The sequence below is a fragment of the Sebastes fasciatus genome, chromosome 23 (assembly GCF_043250625.1).
Source record: "Sebastes fasciatus isolate fSebFas1 chromosome 23, fSebFas1.pri, whole genome shotgun sequence".
Classification (NCBI taxonomy): domain Eukaryota; kingdom Metazoa; phylum Chordata; class Actinopteri; order Perciformes; family Sebastidae; genus Sebastes; species Sebastes fasciatus.
The window spans coordinates 16918475-16943419 of record NC_133817.1 but is presented as its reverse complement, the minus strand read 5'-3'; the positions used below and the strand labels follow the sequence as shown (position 1 = coordinate 16943419).

At 41.4% G+C, this 24945-nt stretch overlaps 2 protein-coding genes across 4 annotated transcripts in view; one reads left to right on the top strand and one right to left on the bottom strand.

The window, feature by feature from the left end:
- Nucleotides 1-4014, bottom strand: LOC141761712 (transmembrane protein 60-like). Its single transcript, XM_074625280.1, has 3 exons — nucleotides 3827-4014; nucleotides 1850-1941; nucleotides 1-1403 (listed from the first exon to the last, which is right to left on the bottom strand). Exons 2-3 carry the CDS (start codon nucleotides 1931-1933, stop codon nucleotides 1086-1088), a joined length of 402 nt encoding a protein of 133 aa, XP_074481381.1. The 5' UTR covers nucleotides 1934-1941; nucleotides 3827-4014; the 3' UTR covers nucleotides 1-1085.
- Nucleotides 4015-4981: 967 nt separating this feature from the next.
- LOC141761711 (protein PHTF2) overlaps nucleotides 4982-24945 on the top strand; it is a 49354-nt gene continuing 29390 nt past the window's right edge. For 2 of the 3 annotated variants that reach the window (XM_074625279.1, XM_074625277.1), the window contains exons 1-3: nucleotides 4982-5159; nucleotides 10680-10739; nucleotides 20253-20332. In XM_074625279.1, coding sequence (XP_074481380.1) covers nucleotides 20288-20332 — 45 coding nt within the window. In that variant the 5' untranslated portion in view covers nucleotides 4982-5159; nucleotides 10680-10739; nucleotides 20253-20287. Of the gene's footprint in view, nucleotides 5160-10679; nucleotides 10740-13081; nucleotides 13176-20252; nucleotides 20333-24945 lie in introns of all 3 variants that reach the window. The other variant, XM_074625278.1, reaches the window with a different exon arrangement.

Here is a 24945-nt window from a genome sequence, read left to right as displayed (position 1 = left end):
TTTCAATGTACAGGATCCATTTATTTTTTACAAGACGTGCATTAATTATCAAATACTTTCGATCTCAAAACAACTATTCCTTTTCGACATAGTGCAAAATAATGCAAATAATATATTTGAAATACTAATAATATACAAATGGCACAAAACAAATCATGCACAGTGTCAGCCGTACCATAAAATATGAAACACTGATGACGCAACACTAGAAAAACTGCAGATGGAAAGTATTCCGATTCACGTTTTAAACCCTAATAATTCAACTTAATACACAGTGGGAACGTGATCTTTTGTCATGACACATCTAAAAGGTGTTCTTCCCAGCGACCTTGGACGTTGCACCCGCAGTAATAACAGCTTACTGATTTTTTTCACGGGGCACATGATGATTTACATGGTACAAAAGAGACCTTGTACGGAGCAGAGAGGGCAGCCTGTGGAAAAATCACAAGTTGTTCCAACTATTTCCTAAATTATCCAATTTCCTTTACGTGATTGCAGCCAAACCGAGCTGTTGTCACGAACACCTCGCGAGTTCATTTATAACTTGTAAAATAATATTTGGCTTAACGAGTCTCTGCAGCTCAGGAATGGAAAGAAAGAAAAGGTGTTTGTGCTTGAATACAGCCACACGATATCTAAAGCATATGTGACAAAAAATGTACACTCCATGATTTGGTACCAAGAGTGATAGTTAATGTGAAAATGAAATACTGTTCAGTTCCTCCCTGTGTGACGTATACGTTCTTTACGAGGTGTGCTAGCTTATATACAGTGAAAATAAACATTAGAGGATGTTAATGTTTCTTCCAGTGTAGGCTTTCACAGTAGTCTTATACATTTACATTTGATCCCCTTCTGGCATTTTTTTTTCTTTGTAAAGAGCCATTTTTACATTTTAAATGAATGGAAATCTTATTCTTAAGATTAATTCTTATATCTTAAATGAAGATTTGATTCCTTCTTGAGCCTCAGTCTTCTCTGGAAACATAATCAGGCCAAAACAAAAAGCTCCAATTCCACAAAATCTTGGTCATACAACCACAAATCTATTTTTTTTTTGTCGGTGTAATGATTCATTCCACTTAGGCCTCTCTCCTCTCAGGAAAGATATTCAGCCCCAGCTCCACCAGCGCCCCCAGCAACATGGTCCACAGTGGTATGCACACAAACGTCAGCTTCACGTCCGCCAGCTTCTCCAGCTTGGCGCACAGCGTCAGGCAGAAGCCCAGCTTCAGCAGCATGGCCGTCAGGTACCAGGCGCGCAGACGCAGGTCCGGGGAGCCGTTGCGTGGGTCGTAGCCGGGCTTGCAACGGCCCGCCATCTTGATGGCGAGCATGAGGATGAGGATGCCATCGAACACCCAGACCGGGAGGAAGATGAGGAACCAGTTCCACTGCACCTGGAGGGAGGGAAATGGAGGAGATTATGTCAGTTACATAATATAAGGTGTTTATTCACTGCTATATTTTATTTTGGATTTTTTTTTTTACAATAAAAACACACAAGACATGAAACACCCAGTACCATTATACAAAATAACAGGAAAAAAAGACAGGGGATACATGTCAAGAACAGGTGCATAGCTGCCAAACAACAGCAATATTGGCAAAACAGAGACTTCCAATTTAATAATAAATATATATTTTTTTGTTTATTCACTGTTTATATCAGTGTGATGGGTCCAGTTCTAGCTTAGGTGAAAAGATATGAATCCTGAGAAGTAAAATAGGATTGATCACACACAAATACAATCCACTAAGTGAACAATAAGGCTATCTTGATTGAGTAAAAACTGCTAAGATATAGGGTGAACAAAGAGGAGTATTAAGAGAAAGAAAGCTTTACCTTTCCGTCCAGTTTCAGGACCAGCATGATGAGGAAGACCAGGGTGAAGACCCAGGTCAACAAAACCCTCTGAGCCAGAGACATCTCACTGACTGGAGACAGATCAGAGGAGGAGACAGATCAGAGGAGGGGACAGATCAGAGGAGGGGACAGAGACATCTTACTGACTGGAGACAGATCAGAGGAGGGGACAGAGACATCTCACTGACTGGAGACAGATCAGAGGAGGGGACAGAGACATCTCACTGACTGGAGACAGATCAGAGGAGGAGACAAATCAGAGGAGGGGACAGAGACATCTCACTGACTGGAGACAGATCAGAGGAGGGGACAGAAACATCTCACTGACTGGAGACAGATCAGAGGAGGGGACAGAGACATCTCACTGACTGGAGACAGATCAGAGGAGGAGACAAATCAGAGGAGGGGACAGAGACATCTCACTGACTGGAAACAGGTCAGAGGAGGAGACAGATCAGAGGAGGGAACAGAGACATCTCACTGCCTGGAGACAGATCAGAGGAGGAGACAGATCAGAGGAGGAGACAGAGACATCTCACTGCCTGGAGACAGATCAGATGAGGAGACAGATCAGAGGAGGGGACAGAGACATCTCACTGACTCGAGACGGATCAGAGGAGGAGACAAATCAGAGGAGGGGTCAGAGACATCTCAGAGGAGGAGACAAATCAGAGGAGGGGACAGAGACATCTCACTGCCTGGAGACAGATCAGAGGAGGAGACAGAGACAGATCACAGAGAGAGAGACATCTCACTGACTGGAGACGGATCAGAGGAGGTGACAGATCAGAGGAGGGGACAGAGACATCTCACTGACTGGAGACAGATCAGAGGAGGAGACAGATCGGAGGAGGGGACAGAGACATCTCACTGACTGGAGACAGATCAGATGAGGAGACAGATCAGAGGAGGAGACAGAGACATCTCACTGCCTGGAGACAGATCAGAGGAGGAGACAGATCAGAGGAGGAGACAGATCAGAGGAGGAGACAGAGACATCTCTCTGCCTGGAGACAGATCAGAGGAGGGGACAGAGACATCTCACTGACTGGAGACAGATCAGAGGAGGAGACAGATCAGAGGAGGGAACAGAGACATCTCACTGCCTGGAGACAGATCAGAGGAGGAGACAGATCAGAGGAGGAGACAGAGACATCTCACTGCCTGGAGACAGATCAGAGGAGGAGACAGATCAGAGGAGGAGACAGATCAGAGGAGGAGACAGAGACATCTCACTGCCTGGAGACAGATCAGAGGAGGGGACAGAGACATCTCACTGACTGGAGACAGATCAGAGGAGGAGACAGATCAGAGGAGGGAACAGAGACATCTCACTGCCTGGAGACAGATCAGAGGAGGAGACAGATCAGAGGAGGAGACAGATCAGAGGAGGAGACAGAGACATCTCACTGCCTGGAGACAGATCAGAGGAGGGGACAGAGACATCTCACTGACTGGAGACAGATCAGAGGAGGAGACAGATCAGAGGAGGGAACAGAGACATCTCACTGACTCGAGACAGATCAGAGGAGGGGACAGAGACATCTCACTGACTGGAGACAGATCAGAGGAGGAGACAGATCAGAGGAGGGGACAGAGACATCTCACTGACTCGAGACAGATCATAGGAGGGGACAGAGACATCTCACTGACTGGAGACAGATCAGAGGAGGGGCCAGACAAGCATCCATGGGACAGAGACAGACACTCATAATTATGATGATCTATGGAGTATTTTAGCAAGAAGACATGTAAGAATAGCTGCTATTAGCTATTAAAAACGTGGTATTGTTAGCCACATCCAACAACATGTCACTAATACCAGCTACTAATAGCTACTAGCAGCTAGGATCAGCTCTAAATGAGTTATCCTCATCTAGCTGATGTTACCATGGCAGCTAGCCTAATAGCATGGAAGCTAACCGGTTGGTGCTTCATGTAAGACGTCAGACTTACTTCAGTGTGTTTCTACATCGGTGGCCGGCATCGTCGTTTCCCCTGTACGGCACAGACTAAAAATCCTACCGTTTCTGATGATAATTCACATAGTAATCAACAGACGTGTCCGTTAACTGCAGCAGACGGAGAGGGATCTGATGGTCCGTTATGTGTCTGTCTCGCCCATCCTGGAAGCCCATTGGTCGTAACGTCGTTACGTCATGACGTCCATCATCATGGTCCATCATAACTAGTGATGGGAGTTCCGGCTCTTTTTAGTGAGCCAGATCATTTGGCTCAGCTCACCAAGATGAGCCGGCTCTTTCGGCTGCCAAACGGCTCTTTGTTTTACCACTTCTACCTTTTATAATTCAGCCAAATTTAGCGCTGTTTTGACCTATGATTAGTATGTGTGCACATATATCACTTAAATTATTCAATATAATTATACTAAACCTTATAATCTCCAGAATATCATAATTTTACATGCTGCTTCATTTCCAACTGTCACTCATCTTGTCTTCTATTAGCGCACCGCACTCCTCTCTCTCTTTCTCTCCTCCTCTCCCTCCTGCTCTGTACCTGTAGACCGTCAGCGCGCCGCGCACCCCAGCCCCTCCCTGCTTGATGGTATGATCCTTTTCTGTCATCACCTGATCAGACTGTTAATGACGTCCGTACATGGTCGCATGGACGTCATTAACACAACATTCAGTCACAGTCATTGCATGGAGTGCCCGTGGCGAAGAGAAGATCGTCCTATCATTCTGCCTTGAATCAATTAAAGGAAAAAAGAAAAGAAAAAAAACGGCTCTCGTATGGGAGCCGGCTCTTATGGCTCACTTCAAAGAGCCGGTTCTTTAAACCAGCTCGTTCGTGACCGACACATCACTAGGTGTAACCGTAAAGTTTGTGCTAAAAGCGCAGTCAAATTTTCCTGTAGTGGATTCTAACGTCCACTAGAGGTAAGTAACGTTCTTTTCTATTTCTATCAACTTGGTGTATTTATACGCTATTTATCGTGCCACCACATAAAATTGCGACATTTTCGCTGTTGTGTTGGTTAATTTGTTAATTTAATTGACATGTTAGCACGCTCTTCTCTTCTCTTCACTAACGGTTATTGGCTTAAAAATGTGATGTGCGCGTTAACACGGGTGTTTACGGGGTAGCGGGCTGTAGTTGTATTGTTACAGAGAGAGGCAGAGAGCTTCACACAGCGGTGAGCAGACACTGCTGTGCATCCTCCTACAGACACAAGTCAACGCTTACTATCTTAGTACAGTACAGTTTAGAAAGCACACTTTGTGTCTGTGTGCGAAGACTCGGAGCTGTTGTGGCCGTCAAAGAGGTAAGACTTGTTACGTTTGGAGAGCACTGATGATAATGAGGCTCAGCTGTGTGGCTCTTTGTGCCGCCGGTAGCTCAACGCTAGCTTAATATGTAGTTAGCATGATGTGAGCTAGCAGCTAGCAGGAGCAGGAGGAGGAGGAGGAGGAGGGCAGTCTGTGTGAACTGAACCATGAAGACTGTCTGAAAATACATCTGCACGGAGGCTAGCTACACGATTAGCTGCATGTCCTTTTCAGGAGAGGAAACCCACTGCAACATTAACGCCGTGCTGTGTTGCTAACGTTACTCACAACTGTAATTTACTTGTGCTTTAAACCAACATATTTAGCCTCACTTAACCTCTACTTAAACTGTGTTAGAGCTGCAGCTAACCATTGTTTCCATACAGGGTTTCCCCTACAGGGGAGGTGGGTGCACCTATAGTCTAAATCATAAAGATAATTAATATAATTTTTAAGATTACAGATCATCTGGTACAAATCTATCACTATCCTTAAACTGTGCATAACATTGCATGGCTGGAAGGTGCCTGAAAAAACAAAACAAATCTGGACATTTCAGAGGCTGGAACAACATAAATTCTGGCATTTTTGCTGAAAACATTACCTTGAAAATGTATGAATTATTTAGATAGTTGGTGGTTGATTATATGTCAATTATTAGTATTAAATTCGACACTATTCCATTAGATTTTATCCTACTCTCTCACGCTGTACTCATGTCACTCCACTTTTACTGTACTCTACTCATTGAGATTTAGAATCTCTTTTGCAAGAGAGACCTGGCCAAGACAGCAGCATTTAAACATACCTTAAAGTTTCAGACGCCACAACATAAAACAAATGCAACATCTATTCTATAACCAGTGTTGGTTTTCTCTACCCTTCTTGTAGTGATGGGACGATACACCTATCTCCCGATTCGATACTATCACGATACTTGGGTGCCGACTCGATATGTATTGTGATTCGATATTATGATTTATTGCGATTTTGTGTTCATGTTTTTAACACTAGACCGTGAGAAAAAGTTGAATCGTACACTTCTAGGGACTTTTAGTTTGGAAAATCTCTAAATTAATACAGTAAAAATTGCTTAATTTTGTGTCTGTACGTAGTCAGAGATGTCCTGAAGTCAATTATATAGAAAGAAACCCCTTCAGGGCGATGCTTTCATCGCCCTGAAGGGGTTTCTTTCACAACAATGACCTGCTAGCTGTACATTATCCCGCTTATTACACGGCTACTTACTTAAGCAATCAATAATTTGACACAAAAACGGTCCGCCAGAGTCCGACATCAGAACTGCGGCCATAGTAACGGTCTGCTATACATAGCAACGGTCTGCTATCAAGAAATAACAGACAATAGAACAGGGCGTGATTGACCAATCAGAATTGAGTATTCGACAAAGCCTTGTAATAACATGTTTTATACTTCTGGTGAATATAATCCAATTAATCTTATTTACATAAACTGTATGTATTTTGTATATACAGTACCGTTTTGTTAACACCTTATTTTGAAAACCGGACGTAGTCACACGTGTATACTTCCTCTAACTTTGCCAAGTCCATTGCTAGCTCTCCCCGTCAGCTCCGTTCTCTTCATACATCCATGGTCAGCTCCATCGGGGCCGTTTGAATGCATTTAACATAAATGTCAGAATATGGGTGCTCTACAATTGTAGCGTTGGCTGATTTGACCACGACGCCACTGCAACGTTGTTTTGGCTTTTGAAACGGATATGACGTCACGTTACTCAGACTACAATGATCAAAGCAGTAACTTCTTTCTACCTCCGCTTAGACTCAAATGAAGGAAATTCTGGCATTAAAAATTGATTTAAAAAAATAAAATATAATTGCGATACATAAATTAATCTATTTTTGTTTTCCCACCCCTACTATCTTGTGTCCCAGGGAGGGGAAACTGTCGCAGGCTTCAGCAGGCGGTCAGGCTCACAGTTTGGCAGGTCATCTGATTATCCAACATGATTTGCCATCCAGCCAGCCTGTTTGTTCCAGTGTCCGACTAATGCCGTCATCACTCACCCAGATTTTCCACTGCAATCATAATCTGACTCCTAAATTAACCTTCCTCTCGACTCTGGCATAGTCCTGCATACGAATCCATAATAACATACAATACAACCAAGACAGTCATATAAAATATGTAAATATATAAATCTTTATATATATTTATGTATATATATTTTTTTCTGTAAACCTTCAATTTTTTACACAAAATATAAAGTTCTTGTAAATCAGAATATGTCCGTGCAGGCTGGAAAAGCAGAACAGATCTATATCCTAATCCTAAATAACCATCTGCTGTATCATTTCCTGTCATCAGTTGTTATACTAGACTGTGCTTGGATTGTAGCCAATGACTTAATATGTTTGTATGTTTCACCTGTAGTCAGTCAGGTATGCAGGTCAGGCATGCATGGCAGCACGGTGTAATGTGGAGGAAGTAGTTCACCCTTTCTAAAAATCAAAAACACTTAAAATATCACGGTTATGTAACGATGAAGCAAACCTCTAATTAGATTTAGGCTGTTTGCTTTGTGAAATCATTACTTTTACCTCTCAGGCAACTCGGTGCTGCTTTTATTCAGAGATAATTATAATAACACGTGAGATATTAGCGACAGTTTTCAGTCAGGAAAGATGCCACGAGGTGCCCTTGAGCATCAGGAAGCTGTGGTTGCAGGAGCAAAAGTTTGCAAACAGGTTCCGTGTTTGTTACTTGTAGATAGATTGGAGATGAACGATGAAATCACTGCTGCTGCGTATAGCATGTTGACAAGACCGACGTTGTGTTACATCCATCGGGCGCCTTACAGACCTGGGATTCCCAGGACGATCCTAACACGCAGCTGCACGTACATACACGTTGTGGATTGGACTAAACAGCCTTTGAGACGTTGATTGTTTGTCAGTTAGGTCAGTAGTACTTCAATCAACATAGCTGCGCAGCAACCAGCTCTGCAGTTTTCATGAACTGGAGGTCAGCTCAGTGTGTGTGTGTAATTCTAGCATCAACAGACACAGACTGCTGTCTATTGTCTGTTCCTTTGTATTTCTTCTCTCTCTCTCTCTCTCTGTCTGTCTCTTGGACGATGCTCTATTGTGCAGCTTGAATCTGCCCGCAGAGCTGGTTACATCACCAGCTGCAATGTAGTTACATCACAACACTGGACCGTCTGCCATACCACCTTATGTTACAGCTGCAGAATGACCTGCAGCGCGGCAATATAATTCATAGAAGTATTATAGCCATAGCAGTATTGAGAGAGAGAGAGGTCACAGAGAAAGGTCAAGTGGCTTTGCAGTCGCTGGAGAAGTGCCACGTTACGAGCTCGGCTGTACTGCAGTAGACTGACGGGTTGAGTTAATGATAACGTGGGAAGTGTTTTGTTAGGATGAGCTGTCGCTGCTCAGGTTAAATCTATGAAATCAAGCGTTACAGACGGAATGCTACCAGAACCTGTTAAATGCAGAAATGCTCCAATATGGTTTGTTGAAACCAGTACCGATAGTTTGTTTTATCACCTGGACAAAGGCCTTTTTCCCAGAAGACATTTTGACATGTCACAGGTGTAAATAATAAAATGAATGGCTAAATTCTATTTAGCTGCTTCAGGGTCCTGCTGTTTTGCATGCTGGCTCAGTGTCATCGCTTACTGAGACTTTTCCCGCTATGACAAGCCAAAATGTATGCTTTGAAAAAGGCATATTTATACACATGTTTGTAGACTTACTGTAGGTACAGACACAAATACAATTCAACCTTTTAGATGTGACGCAACCACAGAAGACGTATTACATGAGGTCACTGGACTTGAGCTGCAAAGATTAATCGATTTAGTTGTCAACTATTAAATTAATCGCAAACTATTTTGATATTCGGCTTGAGTCATTCCAGCTTCTTGAATGTGAATATTTTCAAGTCATTGGAGGAAGTCATCTTGGGCTTTTGGGAAACACCGATCGTCATTTTTCACCATTCAACTAATCAATTTGTACTTCCTCGTTGCGGCAAACTGCGGTTTGTTTTGATTTACCGACGGGAAAGTAATGGTGTCACGTTACTCGGTCAACAACAATAAAAACGTTAACTTCCTTCTACCTCCGCATAGACTCGAACGAAGCAAATGTCGATTCTGGCAGTAAAAAATCTATTTCAAAATCGTAAAAAAAATAATCGTGATACATAGGTGAATACATTTTTTTTCTCCATCCCTAGCGTTTAATGTTTGAAATAATAGGGTAGAGATTAGAGTAAAAAATGCCCAAATCAGCGAGTGTGTTTTTTTCCTCGTTCAGTTTCAACGTTTCTATTTTTTATCACACGTAAAGCTTTATCTTTATTTTTTTAAACTGCACCATATCCATCTACTTTTTGTGAACAATTGCTCCACATGATCAAATTGGATATAATACTATTGCACTACTACATTACTGCACTTTTGACCTTTTCATTGCAGTCTTCCACTAGATATCTAGTCCTTACCCTTTTGAGGTGCTATGAACCACCAGCATACAACTTAGAGAAACTCTATTACTGTAGATTTTGTCAAAGGGGAATGTTGGATTCAGTGAAACCAACAACAAAATCTTCCACAAACCTACATCAGGAACTGCCAGCCCTCGGCCTTGTTGCACTTGTGTTTTGATGAGTACCATTCGCCCTCTTTCTTTCACAAGACTTTAGGAGGTCTTTGGTCGCGTGAGTCCTTGTGGTTATGATACAGTACTAGTCATCCTTTAATTTAGCTGATGGCAGGGGCTTTTCAGTTTATATTGTCAACTCTCACTTTAATATGACTTTCCAAAGAAAAGGACAGTTTCCATGTGATTCACAAGCTGATTTTAATGCCTGAGGAAAGATGCATTTATATGGAAATGTGATTGTCTTTTGTTAATTGTGTGAAATCCCCCGGGGTCAGGGTCATGCTGAGTCTTGAGGAATATCTTCAGGAGACATACGGGTGATGTTACCTGCCTTGGTAGCCTGTCTTTATCAGGAAATCTGAAGGATAATTGATGATAACATGTTTGGGGATGAGAGGGAGATGATGATGATAGTGATGATGGTGGTCGGTTTCTTGACTTTCCACAAGCGCTGCATTGTTGGAAAGGAATTCTTCGCTGCCTGATGTTATTCATTATTGTTTCTGAGAATTCATACTGTGTCTAGAGGCGACCTGTGTGTGTGTGTTTGAAGCTCAGCAGGAGACATGCTGCTTTTAAGCCTCACTGTGCAGCATCATCATGTGGACGCCAGCCAAAGCTCAATTACACACTGGAAACCCTTTTTCAAACAGGATTTAGATGTAGTTATTAGTCTGAGTGAATAAATGAAGTGTCTCTTTCCTGGATGACTGGCTTCATCAGTGAACCTGAGACACACACACACACACGCACACACATGGCTGTTGTTGCTTTGAATCTCAAAGCAGGCCAGACAATCCTGACCGTCTCTCTCTCTCTCTCTTATTTCCACATGTCCAGCTCCTGTCCTAATTTGGCTGTGAGGACGAAGCGCAAGTCAGCTACACAGCCCAACAAGAGGTGAGTGTGAGTGTGAGTGTGAGTGTGAGTGTGAGTGTGAGTGTGAGTGTGAGTGTGAGTGTGAGTGTGTGTTTGTGCTCAGTGTGTGTTTACTACATTTACCCCCCACCCAACTCCACATAGTCTGTTTTTGTTTGAGCACCACATGCTTCAACAACCCCTGTTCTGTTGCTGTGAGGGTGTCAGCTGTCAACACACACACACACACACACACACACACATAGTAGTTCATGAGTATTGTTCATTATGGAAAAATAAGAGAATGTGAAAAGGGCCATACTTCCCCTCTGAGGAGAGCACAAGAGCATGCAGGGCTTTTTTTAGTCTGTGTGTATGTGTGTTGGTACGATTCAGTTATTTCAGTTCGTCTGTCGTTACTGGTTTCCTATCCAACAAATGCACACACACACAGTTTCCCCATGTTCCTACTGCATGTTATCAGTGTGTCCAGAAATGCGACAAAAGCTCCAAATGTTAAATAAATAAATCAATACAAGATGATGATTTGACTTTGGATTAGTCTTAAGCCTGCACAGCGGCTCACTAGAAAGATCTTTAACTGAGACATTTTGCATGGACATCCCTGGATTAGGATTTCCCAGAACAGGTTGCAGTGTAATATTCATGATGCCCAGTGCAAATTGCTCTTTATGTTTGAAGTTCAGTTTTAGAGGTGTCAAGACACCCGATTAATTCCTTGAGCGATCAATGATCTTGCTGATCGGGTGGATTTCTGGCCTGTTAAAAATGTTGGTCGTCTGTCTTTTGAGAACTTCCACAGTCAGATTTTTGTCATGACGACTGTCAAAACATTGTTATAAACTGTAGTGAGCTTGTCTTAATATTATTGGAGAAGCATTTTACATGTTGTGCGCCTAAAATTTCTGTCTTGACCGAGGCTGTGCTGTGATTTAAAACTGAATTTGCAGAACAGACATCTGCATATTTTTCTTTTTCTCCTCTGTGCAATTCTATGATGAAAGAAAAGCAAAAGTAACACTACCTTTCTCTTTTTATCACCATTGTTGAGGATGCGATTATCTTGTACTTTGTGAGCATATAAGTCGCAGGTTCTGTACCGTATAGAAAGCCTGATTAAATATGTAGTGTGAGAGTTAACACAACGTACAAGATTGAAATGAAATGTACAGCGTCTGCCCAGCTTTATTTTGTAGAGAAAAAGTACTTTGTGTGCAATGTAATAATATTATATGTTAATAAGTTATGTTATTGTCAACAACAGTATTTTTGATGTCTTATGGGGCCTCATGGGGCCTGGGGCAGTTACATGTGCATGACAGTAAATAACTAATTATCTAACTGCAGTGTGTGCATGTGTTGCTATAAGATCAAGCCCTGTATAGGGCAAGTGTAGTGTCACTTGAGATTGTCAGGGATTCACCCTACATGATGGAAACCATGATCCCCATCTCCCTCCACCCCTCTGCTTCACACAAACACTCACTCTCAGAATCCCCCTGACACCTTCGACCCTTCACCGTCGATTGAGCAGCGTCATATTTCCTGTTGGCATGCAAACAAACGCACACACACGCGTGCCTGGCCCCCCCCTCGGCCCAGCTCAGAGATGTAACCTGCACCCATCATGAAATATAGAGCACCCAGAGAGAGAGGGAGCGGCTCCTGTTACACATCACGAGTTACCAGACTCATGGAGGAGGTCTCCTCTTGTGTTTTCATTAGACATCCCAGAGAGACATTACACTGATAAGCCAGAGGAATCTTCTCTATATATACTCTCTATTTTCTGCTGTCCCATTGATTTTGTCTCGCTGTTTAAAAAGAAGCCCTACTCTGTCATTTGTCCATGTGAAAACAGCTCTGTGGTCAGCTCTGATAAAGATCAGTGCCCGAGGAGTTTTCCACAGTTTCCATCTAAACTTGTCTGACTGCCACAGTCTTTTTCAGGCCAAATTTAGCAGCATCCGTGGGTAATCGAGCACAAAAATTCGTTTTCCACAACTGAATGAAAGCCCTCTATTTTTCAGTTTTGTTGTGGCTGACTTATAGTTCACAGTGATGATTTTCTGTTAGTTTTCTAAGGTCGCCCACCTCAGGCTTTCAGCAGATAGTGACACATTCTCACAGATATCTCTCCGGCTTCCATATAGAAAGGAAAACGAAGCCTGTCACATGAATCTTCCCACCACCCTAAATTTAACACTTAACGTGACTCGTTTTAAAGATAATCCAGCTTGTAAAACCTCTGATGCCGATGGAGGGATGAAGGAGCGTACACAGTTACACATCACAAGGTTTAGGAAACGTACACTTCACTGACTGACCTTAATGTGTTTCTCCTCTGCTCTGCTGAACCCAAGACGCTTCCATAGACATACTTTTAAGGTATAATCGGGACCATCAAGCCTCAAGAGGTCACGCAAGTCGATGCTTGAGAGAAAAAGTCCTTTTTAGGTTTGTGGTTTGAAAGCGTTTTATCAAATCAGGAATCCTACAGCCATGTAACCTCTCTAACCTAGAGCCAAATCTCTGACTCCCTTTATCTGTTTTCCATTCGTATGTGTTCATCTTTACCTTTTACCCAACATTGTAACGTGCTGCTCTGATTAGTTACTGTGAAGTGAAGGTACGATATGATCAATCAGACAGATCCAGACACAGCTCATCTCGCAGATTATGGTTTGAATAGTTTTGAAGCACCGCTAATTGTTTTTCCTGGAGCTTAATAAGCCAGTTTAATAAGCCAGCTTAATAAGCCTAATATAATTAATAAAAACTATATAATGCTGCAGGAAACCCTGTAAAGTGTTTAAGATTTAAAACATATCAGGCTTTGCCAGTTGGATTACATATTTGCCATCCACAAATGAGGTATTTTAACAACTTCGAACTGAGTGCAAAATGTAACCGGTTATTGGGAACCAACCCAGTCATTTGAATTTAATGTTGGACATTAAGAACTGACAGAGAGCAAGAGTGTGAGAGTGAAAGAGAGTAGCTGTAAGGTGTCAAATTAAAAAGTCTGGCAAGGGTGGCATGTTACATAACCAATTACAATAAATCACATGAGAAACATTATTAAAAACACACATGTGACTTCCACATACCACACCATCGCTCTCAACACTCATTTAGCTGTGGTGATTTTGTGTGCCTGGATTCAGAATTTAAGATGATTATTTTTTTCAATTATTGGTCAAGATGACAATTTATACCTCTCCCTTTAACATCTCTGAATCTATTAATGCTGTTGTATGCAATGTCGTCGATCAACGCTCAGGTTGGATTGATGGTAATCTTGGATTTTTACATGATTTTTGCATCAACGTGATGAATTGCGCTGATTTATCAAATTACTTTGCCGAATGAGGCAAAACATACCTTATTGTCTAGTTATTTTATCTATAAATAGTTTCTCAATAGATTTGCTTTTCAGAAAATGTATCACTCTATCATGTATGGCAACACAATAACATAGATTGTATCCATATTGCATTCCTAGTAGGCCCTAGAGGTAAAGATCGATTGTTAATTAAATTAAATTAATATTACGGCTGTCTATCGATTCAAATATTTAATTTAAGATTATTCGCATGATCGTCCATATTTAATTACGATTAATCGCACATTTTTTAATACACTGACTATGGATAAGTACCTCATACAACCCCACTTCAAAACACCTGAACTGTTCCTTTAACCTCACTGAAAAACACCCTTAGATGGTTAAACACTGTCATCCTAGTATCTCTCTCTTCTTCTTTTCTTTTGTCTTACTCCGCCTTCTCATTCCCATTAACATTCATACACTGGCTCCAAGAGACTGTATGTACTGTATGGCTAATTACACTCAACTATTTCCTGCTCACACAAAGACACACATGCATGTACACTTGTCAAACAGAGTCCTCATACAAACTGTGGCCTTCATAATACACACTTAGTTGACCTCTCGCTCTGTAAATGGGTCAGTTCAGACAGACTACTGGTCATACAGACTTGGCGAGCCTGATGGCTGCAGACTGTGTGTGCGTGTGTGTGTGTGTGTGTGTGTGTGTGTGTGTGTGTGTGTGTGTGTGTATTAGTGTGCGTGTGCTCGTTGAATTCTTTGAGAGCTTTGTAATGGGGGTGCGTTTGTGAACGGAGCTTTCTTGTTGACACGCGTTTGCTGTTAGCAGAGTTACTGGTATGACAATGACCTGGAGAAAGGTGAATATTACAACCTTTAAAATATATGATTCCAGGTCAGAAATGTAGCCTTGAATCTAGGAGCTTCACTTCTTAGACATTATGTATATATTCTGGTCACAGGATTCATAGACGTCGAAAACAAACTAGCTGTGTGTGCGTCTGTTGTCTCGGCTCTGTTCCCTAAATACCCTTTAGCAAACCACAGAGTATTTTGGGAACACTGTGGATGTGTGGTTTTGGAAAAAGTGTCTTGGGAAAGAACTCACCCAGCCAGCCTATTTCTTCTCATTGTGTTTTTCCAGCATAAATAATAACCCAGCAGTTTAATCCTGTGTGTGAAGTCGTATTAGGCAATGTGTGTGTTTTTGTCTGATAATGTGTGTGAATCAGCGTTGGCGTCCCACGGAGGTATGACGAGGGGATTTCGAGGCTTTGAGCAGGGAGGATCTTCCTGATTTTTCTTATCTTTGTCTCTGCATGGGGAGGATTTGAAGTCTTAAATCTGTCTGAGAGTTAAAAACAGAAAACATTGCTGTTTATTGTCCGACTCCACTAATGACGGGGTGTCGCTCCCGTCGGTTTGTCTGTCTGGATGAATGTCTGTTCATGTTCTCTCTGGTCATGCTTAATGTTTTTGGTTGCACAATCTGACACCTTGTCATTTGTTCAGTTGTTAGCAGTTGTTGCTGTACAGTAATTAGACACCAACACTTTTGTTTTATTGTGGATTTAACAGTGATGTTGTTCTTATCCGAAAACCTCTTATATTATTTGCAGAAATCCCACAAGAGTAAAATGTATAACTATAGTTTTTGTGCTCCTGATCACCTCTTTGTCGTTTAATTTCTTCCCACTAAAATAATGTTTTTATATGAACACGAGCAGACAAAGTAGTTCTGAAAGCATAAGTTGAATTAATGGATTATTAGTTAATCGGCTGAAAATGAATGCCAAACTTTGTCTGGTTCCAGCTCCCCACTTTTTGGACGGTTTATCATATTAGGGCTGCAACTAACGATTGTTTTCATTGTCGATTAATCTGTTGAATATTTTACAGATAAGTTGTTTGGTCAATAAAATTTCAGAAAATGGTGTAAAATGTTGATCAGTGTTTCCCAAAGCCCAAGATGACATCCTCAAATGTCTTGTTTTGTCTACAACTCAAAGATATTCAGTTTACGGTCATAGAGGAGTAAAGAAACCAGAAAATATCCACATTTAAGAAGCTGGAATCAGAGAAGTTAGTTGGCGATACATTAAATAATTGACAGCTAATCGATTAATTGTTGCAGCTCTATATCAGCTGAGACAGGCAACACATCATGCTCTTAAAAAGGCTCCATGCCAAGCTGCAACCACAGTTTCATTAGTAGTACATTAGTTGTATGTAAAAATCAAAACATGAGGTGGTTCTTTTGCTTTATTTTCAACTACTGGACGACCCTTTTTTCTTGAATATTTTTTAATATTAAGGGCAGAGCACCGACCAGCAGTGCACCTGTTTTCTCTTATAAAGTAATTTGAACATCTTGGACTCAATAATGAAAATAATTATAAGCTGCAGCACTAAAACAAAGGACTATTCTGTTGATCTAATGCTTCCCTAAAAATTAGGAGATTTAGGCTTTTTGAGTGCGAGCTGCTTTCCTCCTCTGGCATGTAAGCGAGCCAACACAACAAGTCACTTGTCCCGGGAAATTAATATTTAAATTTCTTCTCGTTGCAGAGCCGAATAGTTTGAGTCTCTGTTAGAGCACCAGAAAAAAGCGTGTGAATGTGAGTTTCGGATGGGCGGGTTACTCTCATGTGTGAATGAGAAATAAACTCTTCCTCTGTCTCTTGTGTTTATGTGAGCAGAAGGAAGCAGGATAGAATACTTTTCTTGCTTTCTCACCCTCCACATGGTGTTTTCTCATTACATACACCCTCCTCCTTCCTTTTCTTTCACCGCCTCTATCACCTCCATCTCAGTCTCGCCTCTTAAGTTTTAATATGACGGCCATTATTGACACTGTAAACTCATTTACTTGTGTAACCGCTGCACGTAAAAAGGACAAACCTGCATAGTTTTTTCACCGTTAAGTTTGAGTTCTAATATGCTTTCTTTGCTTGTATAGGGGAGAGTATGATATGTGAGGAATAGTGTGGTTCAGCAGTGAAAGATGGGGGAAGGAGGGATGATTGTAATTGTAGACAACGCAGCAAGCAAGAGCCTTTCTTCCTGTTGCTAAAAATGTCTCTGGCCTTCTGGGGCAAAAATGCACGCTCATGCACGCAGAAATGCATACACCCTCTGCAGCCTTATGAGCAGCGTGCAGGCAGCATTTACGGGTAAAGTACCAGGGTTCTTTGCATTTTTGTGCATTAGTCAGCTGGTGGTTTGCCCTGTGTGTGTGTGTGTTCAGTTAATACTACCCGCAGACGCCTGTGCTTGACGTAGATATCGTTCACACTTGGCTGCTTTTGAGCTTCAAATTCTCACATTCTTGACACTGAGCTCAAACTCGCTCTGAACACGAGGACTTTGACACACTCTCGCACTAATACTCTTCTATTTGTTTGAGGTGGCGACTTTATCGCATATATAAACACCAAGTGTTGCGGTTTGGTTGTTGGCAGATAAGCTGTGGAGCTGTTAAACGGTCCTGATCTCACACAGCGTCACAGACTGCAGATGGCCACACAATTTGACTCATCAATGGCTTTCTTATGAAAACTATCATAAAAGTAGCAGCACTTCTAAGCATAAAAAATATTTTTGAAAGAAAGTATGACTCAGAACTCACTGGAAAACACTTGCGTCAGGGATCGACTACCCTGCAGGCTGAGGCTGACAGCACAAACAAGCCTTCACATGCAAAGCAGAATGTCTTCACTCTTAAAGGTTCAAATGTCAAGTTTGAAATGCTAAGGGAAATGGCAAACTTCTAAGTAATGCTCCACCTCAAAAAATAAAACATATTTTTGCAATATTTCATGGGGTTGAGTATTTCCTGCCAACCGATGAAGCTACAGAGAAAACAGAAAGCTGCTGCCGCCCTGAGTCAGCCTGGCCTGCAGCCGCTGCCCTCCATCACTCTCCATCTATCTGCCCCTCCATCACTCCCACTCACACAGCAGGACAACACTTTGCACTTATGTAACAAAGGAATACAAAGAGACTGAAGAGAAACAGAGGAGGAAGGAAGAGGGGAAGGAGAGTGGCTAACCGCGGATTCTCCATTTTTTTCTTCTCTCATTAACCGCGTCTTCTCCTCGTCTTCCTCTTTCACATCCACTGACCTAAGGAGGTTTCTACTCTTAACGTTTTTACCTATATAAGAATCGCAGTACTTCAAAATCGCAATACATATCGAATTGGCACTCGAGTATCGTGATAGTATCGAATCGGGAGATGAATCGTCCCAGCACTAGTAAAATGTAACATTAGCTAAATGAGTCTTTCTTTGTTGTTCTCAGTGTCAAATACCTGTTGAAGCTCAGGTTCCAGTTAAAACTCTGTCTGCTCTGGTTCCCTTTTTTTTAAAACCACAACAAACAAGCTCACATCACCTCCATCACCAGAAGATCCTGTTTCAAAGACGCCTTACTGTAATCAAACTCTGACTGTAACACTGACACACTGCACGCTTAATGTACACTCTGTCATAGACGCATGCTGGCAATCTCCCATCAGTGACCCAGCTAGTGACAATCAATTGATAGTAATACAACATATGGTTTATTTTGGTGGTGGTTACTCATGAATATCATCCATAGCTACATGTTGATAATGAAATAAAATAACCTGAGGTCTGGTGATAAAAATGAGTTTACAGGTGTTGCTACATTTCTGTGGGTCTGTCAGTTATACTTGAGCTCTGCTGCTTAGAACACATAGATATATATATATATATATATATATATATATATAATATATATATATATATATATATAGCACCTTTTATTCAGAGATTTGAGTCTGTGTGTGATGCTATACATATGTTATTAATTACAGAATACCATGCTTTGTGGATATAAATGAAGGAACAGTGTGTAACATTTCAGGGGATCTATTGGCAGAAATGGAATATAATATTCATAACTATGTTTTCATTAGTGTGTAATCACCTGAAACTAAGAATCGTTGTGTTTTTCGTTAGCTTAGAATGAGCCCTTCATATCTACATAGGTAGTGGGTCCTCTTCACGGAGTCCTCCATGTTTCTACAGTAGCCCTGAACGGACAAACCAAATACTGGCTCTAGAGAGAACCTTTTGCATTTTTACGTTACCTGAAGGCCACCGTAGTTCTCCGACACAGTTGTGAAACTGCGGTAATGTGAGCCGCATAGTGCAAAACCATGCTACCGCCAGCTGCCGCCTGACTTCTGTCGCTCTTAAACTACTTTTATTATGGTAGGTATGGCCTCTGAGCGATGCGAATGGCGTTACCACGGTTTTGCACTCGTTGGCTCACGTTACTGCAGTCTTGGAAAGGGAGGAGTGAACGGAGGGGTACTCAGTTGGTTGCAATCTGCAAACACACTACTAGATGCTGCCAAATCCTACACACTGTACATTTAATACTGTATAAGGGAGCATTAGGGGTGCTGATAGGTGGATTTTGATACCAATGGACAGAGCTAGTTTCCGGTCTTTATGCTATTGTATGCTAAGCTAACCGGGTGCTGAGTTGGTGCTGCGTAGAGGCACACACACTCTCACATATACACCCATAAAATAGATACACTCAACACATTAATGCACTTGTGTGTGTGGTTTACGTGTTTCAATGCAACGTTCAGCAACATCATCCCTTAATTAAAAAATGTATTTGTACTGTGTGTGTTTATGACCTTTCTTTCCTAACCAATCACTCACACACCCAAACTACTGGAAGGTATCCAGCAGCCGTTCCCAAAATTTTTCCGGAAAACGTATTTGTGTGTGTCTGTGTTTGTGTGTGTGTCAGAATATGATTTAGTGGGAACAACCATCTCTACTCACCACTGTCAGAGTAATAACCATCCCCAGGACTGTTTGTTTATGTTGTAAGATGGGCGTCAAGGGAGACGACTAGTGAGATCGACTGGCCTTATTACTAATGTTTGTGTGTGTTATTCAGGAGCAAAAAGATCAGAAGAAGAAATGTACATTGTGTGTTTCTGCTTTATTTAGGAAGAAAGGCAAAATCACACACTAGTGTCTGTAGTTAATGTGTGTGTCCTCCCCTCCCTTTCCCCTTAGTCAGTTGTCTGGACACACCTTCCTACCAGGTATATAGACCTCAGTCCTCCTCTCCCTCTCTTCATTACTCACACTGCTCTCTTTCTCTCTCTCTGTCGCTGTGTGTTTTCAGTCTAAGATGCCCTAGACGGGAGAAGGGAAATGTAAATGGCTTCCAAAGTAAAAGATGCTGTGGTGTGGTACCAGAAAAAGGTAAGACGCTGTACACTTCTTGCATTTGCACGCTGGCTTGGTTTTTGCATGTCACAAAATAAGAAAAGTCTTTGTCTGTGCTAGTTGTTTTACATTTTTGCAGTGTATGTTGTCTTTAATATTTTAACTCATCGCATTGAGGCATTGGGAAATGAAGTGTCACTCTAGAGAGCCTTGCTGCACATTGGATGGCGCAGTTTGGTAATACTTAATTTAATAAGCAGTCTGCTGAAAAATCCTTCATCAGACAGTCAGTGTTGTTTGGCCTAGGTGTCTACACATGTCTTTACACATGTACACATGTGTATTGACATATGAGAAATGCCTAAAGGCGAGAGATTCCTATGACAAATAAAATCTTAACCAAAAATCCTTTAAATGGCGTAGAGTTGACACACACATTGCTATTATGTTTTTAATAAAAATTGTCAATTTTCCCCCCGCGGTATCGAATATCGATATTTTTCAAGTTATTGTATTGAAGTTAGAAATTCCAGTATTATGACAACACTAGTAAAAATACAGGAGCAAACACAGCTTGCCTAAAGGGTACAGAAGAATATATATGTCAAATATTTGACCAGAAGAAAAAACAAACTCAACTTGAAAGTCCACTCACGAGGTTTTTCGGAAGTTTGCAGCTGCGTCTCGCAGTTTTCTTCAGTTGCTCAGTTGTCATGACTTAAATATGGAACTTTTGGTCATGCAAATCTGCCTACCGTTCTGTCAAAAATGATTTTATAGTGCAAAATGGGTCAGATTTTACTACTCGTTTAGTATTTAAGCCACAAATTGACACAATGTGATGCTTGCAGAGTGTATTGTCACTATTTTAGAAGTGCTGAATGATTAACTTGATGGAATATTTAAAAGTACAAGACAAAAACCTTGTGCTCAACCAAGAATAAAAGGAAAGTTAAAGTCTAAGTTTATTGCACAATTATTGCCCACTAGAGCATGATGATATATATATAGGCCAATACGCTACATTAATACATAACATAAACAAAGATTTTTCATAAGAATTTCATATGCTGTTTAAAAAAAAAAAAAAAGAATTTCAACCATAATTTGTACCAAGCGGAGGATTTCCTAGTTGAAAAATAGACAAACTGTTATCGCAATGCTGTTTCTAAATTACCTCATAGATATCTTTGGCATTTCTCTGCTGTAGTTTCTTGCTACCTATCGCCAGGCATAGATTTTATATACAGATATTGATATATCTACAAGGCCTAGCTGAAACATTTGTTCATTTTCCTCTCTTAAAACAGAAACAGAAGTCATTATATTTTTGAGTGTGCATGCTCTTTTTGATGCACAGTATTTTGGCAGTGACCTCTTCAGTGCTGTCAGCAGCAGAGTCGTGTCGTTCGGTGGCTCAGTGTGAAACCGGGTCGGTGTTGTGTGTCTTCTTGTTCCATGGTCTCAGATATCAGATCCTCTGCTGGACTCCAGCGCTGCTCCCCCTGCAGCTCTCAGCTTACACACCCCGTCTGTCTGCCTGTCCTCACAAACCTGTCTGTCTGTCATTAGGACCCCGTCTGTCTCTTCCTAGGCCTCTTCTGCTCGTCTGTTTTTATTCCTCCACGACCTCTATGTCTCCGTCTGTCTGTCTGCTTTCTTTTTTTGTCTTTCATCTGTCGGTCATATCATCACAACCTGTCTTTCTGTCGGCCTCTGATCTTCTGCTTGCACCTGGCAGACGTAGACAACAACGCTAGCTTTCACTGGAATCAGATCACGCTGAAGATGACTCATATGAGAAAGTTACAGACTTTAATTAAAGGTTAAAACTCTTAAACACGGTTTTCTGCATGAGTCAAACAACCATTGTCACTTGAAAACAGTAGGTTTTCCCAGCTTTGCTTCTTTATTTTGGTTCTAAAATTGCAGGTAACATTAAAAAAAGTCTTCAATTACAACTTTTCAAATGTGCAGCTCTGTAAGATTAGTCAAAGAAACTGGATTTAAAAACAGAAAATCTGTGTTTTCTTTAAATAATTTAAGATTAAGCTTGATCTTGTGTGCCTAGCTGAGCTTGTCTGGGCAGAGACTCCAGTGACGACAACAGCTGAGTCATGAATCATTCGAGTAAAACCCTTTTAAGAAGCAGATCACACCTATCTGTCTTTCCTCGGGGCTTCTTTATCTCTGACGTCTCTTATAGTTGGAAGTTAAGTGTTTTTTTCTCCCTTCAGCTACCTGAATGTAAAGGAGATAAATCAAATTGCATTTGTGCTAGACGTCATAACCAGGGCTTTCTTGTCTTTGCTGTTTGAGTCACCAGGACTGGATGATTTTATTTATCTCCAGTGATTCACATATCTCTGTCGGTGTTGTGATTAACGGGCCGGCCGATAAACACGCCAGATAGACAAACCTTGAAGGGCAAAGACGGGTTATATTGCCGCTCTTAAATTCCATCAAGTTCATGCTAAAAATACAAGAGGGGGCTAGAGATAGTCTGCGGTTTGGCATTAAGCAAACACCTGAAATCGTGCCAAATAAACAAACTCTGCCCTCAGGAGAGCATTTAGGTGTGCACATTTTTAAATGACGCTGTGGCTCCTGACAGGCCTGGCGTGCTGGAAAAAACCTGTTGTGTTTTGTAGCCTTGGCTTGTATGAGCGGTGTTGTAATTCTGATTAGGACATCGCTCAGGTTATATTGTAGATTTGTCAGAGTGAGCACTATGGATTGGTCTCCTATTAATTTTTTTTGTTTACGAAACATCAATTTTTGCTCATTTACTTTGTTCAATCAGAAGGAGAATTTTGTCAGACCAAAATCACAGAATTTGGACATACACTGTTTTCATTACACAATGCAATTAATCTTACTTCTAGAGGTATATCCAGCTATCCAGTTAGTTTTGGTTTTACTGATCCAGGTTTTTAGATATCTGTTCTTGAGATATCTGCTTCCAGCCCATTACAATGGAGGTGAATGTAATTTTTTTTTTGTGGTGCTAGCAGTGTATGCCCTTTAAATTCAATAGAAATTGTCTTTTCCAGAACCAATGTCCGTCCTTGTTACTTGTGATCATCCACAGAACATGCTGTGGACACCTGGAACTACTTTCTGTGAAGAAATAGTACCTGTAAAAACTGTGTGTTCAGGGGATTATCCAGATTAGCGCTGACACTGTTACTGGAAAGACACATTTATTTTGATTTGATTTTTTTAAAAGATCATTTTCAGTGCTGTGAGCGCCATAAATACCACACCTCCATTGTCTTAGTGTGGTGAGAGAAATGTTTGAGACGTATCTCAAATCCCGGTAGGGCTGTCAACGAAGTCAACGAACATTCTAAATTTGAATATATGTGCGAATATTAAAAGAAAAACAGACACGTTTTATATTGCGATATTTACTGAAAATGACTTACAATATAGCCAACAGCAAGTAGGAAACTTTCAGGTGATCTATCTTCAACCAGCTGCCACCTTATTTAGGTTTTTGTAGAGAAATGAAGAGGTGTCGTATAGATAACTCCTCATTTCAACTTCACGAATGAGCCGTTCCTCGTCCGTTGTGTCACTTTCAAAGTGGGTGACAGGAATACATAGAAACAGGGTATCCAACAAAAGTTCAGCTCAAAACGGCACACTGATGCGTCGCTCGTGGCCAGTTAGGACACAGTGTCATGGACATAATGCGCAAAAATAGATATTCAAATAAACTTGGAGTTTGGAAATTTGTGTTTGGTGGATTATTTCTCTGTTGTTACAATGCTAACTGGCATTGTATTTTACATCGTTGGAAAGCCTGTTTTTTTACCTTCACAATGATGTCCAACTTGTAAGGATCATGCATTTGTGGGATGAGCAGCACAGCTAATTATGTGGGTAGCGCCCAAGAAAGATTTGCCAAAATGCTCCGTCAATGGTAAACAGTGTATTCTCCTGTTGGTGTTGACTCTTGTTTTGAGTTGTGTGGTGGATTGGATTATTGAACTCTATCAGTAACAAGGAACAAACAAGACATATTGGCAATTTTACAATGTATTCATTTAATACACCGTCAGGAGCCTCAGTAGCGGGTGGAAGATCCATACGTAGCCACAACAGCCTGGCACCTCCTCCTCATGCTGGTCACCAACCTGGTCACACGTTGCTGTGGGATGGCGTTCCATTCCTCAACCAGGATGTAATTTGGTTTTGCGGAACACCAGCTTCAGCTTGCCCTATCGCGTGGGCCTTATCCTAATTAGACAAACGTGGCATGCCGATGCTTGGAGCAGACACCAAAGATCACTTTCGTAGGGCGCAGCACCCAGCAGGCCCCATGCAAATCAGGCACCCGTTTGGCAGCTCCTGGAGCTCAAAACAAGAGTCATTACCAATAGGAGGCCACACTGTTTAGCATTGGCAGAGAATTTTGGCAAATTTTACCACGCCCATGCGATAGGGCAAGTTGAAGCTGGTGTTCCGCAAAACCAAGTTGCATCCTGGTTGAGGAATGGAATGCAATACCACAGCAACGTGTAACCAGGTTGGTGACCAGCATGAGGAGGAGGTGCCAGGCTGTTGTGGCTGCGAGCTTTCCAACGATGTAAAATACAATGCCAATTAGCATTGTAACAACAGAGAAATAATCGACCAAACAC

What these genes read in the sequence shown, in the direction of transcription:
- LOC141761712 (XM_074625280.1), bottom strand. Translation starts at nt 1,933, where the DNA reads ATGTCTCTGGCTCAGAGGGTTTTGTTGACCTGGGTCTTCACCCTGGTC. An exon ending in TCCTGAAACTGGACGGAAAG is followed by an intron (nt 1,404 to 1,849) that starts GTAAAGCTTTCT and finishes CCCTCCCTCCAG; the next exon opens with GTGCAGTGGAACTGGTTCCT.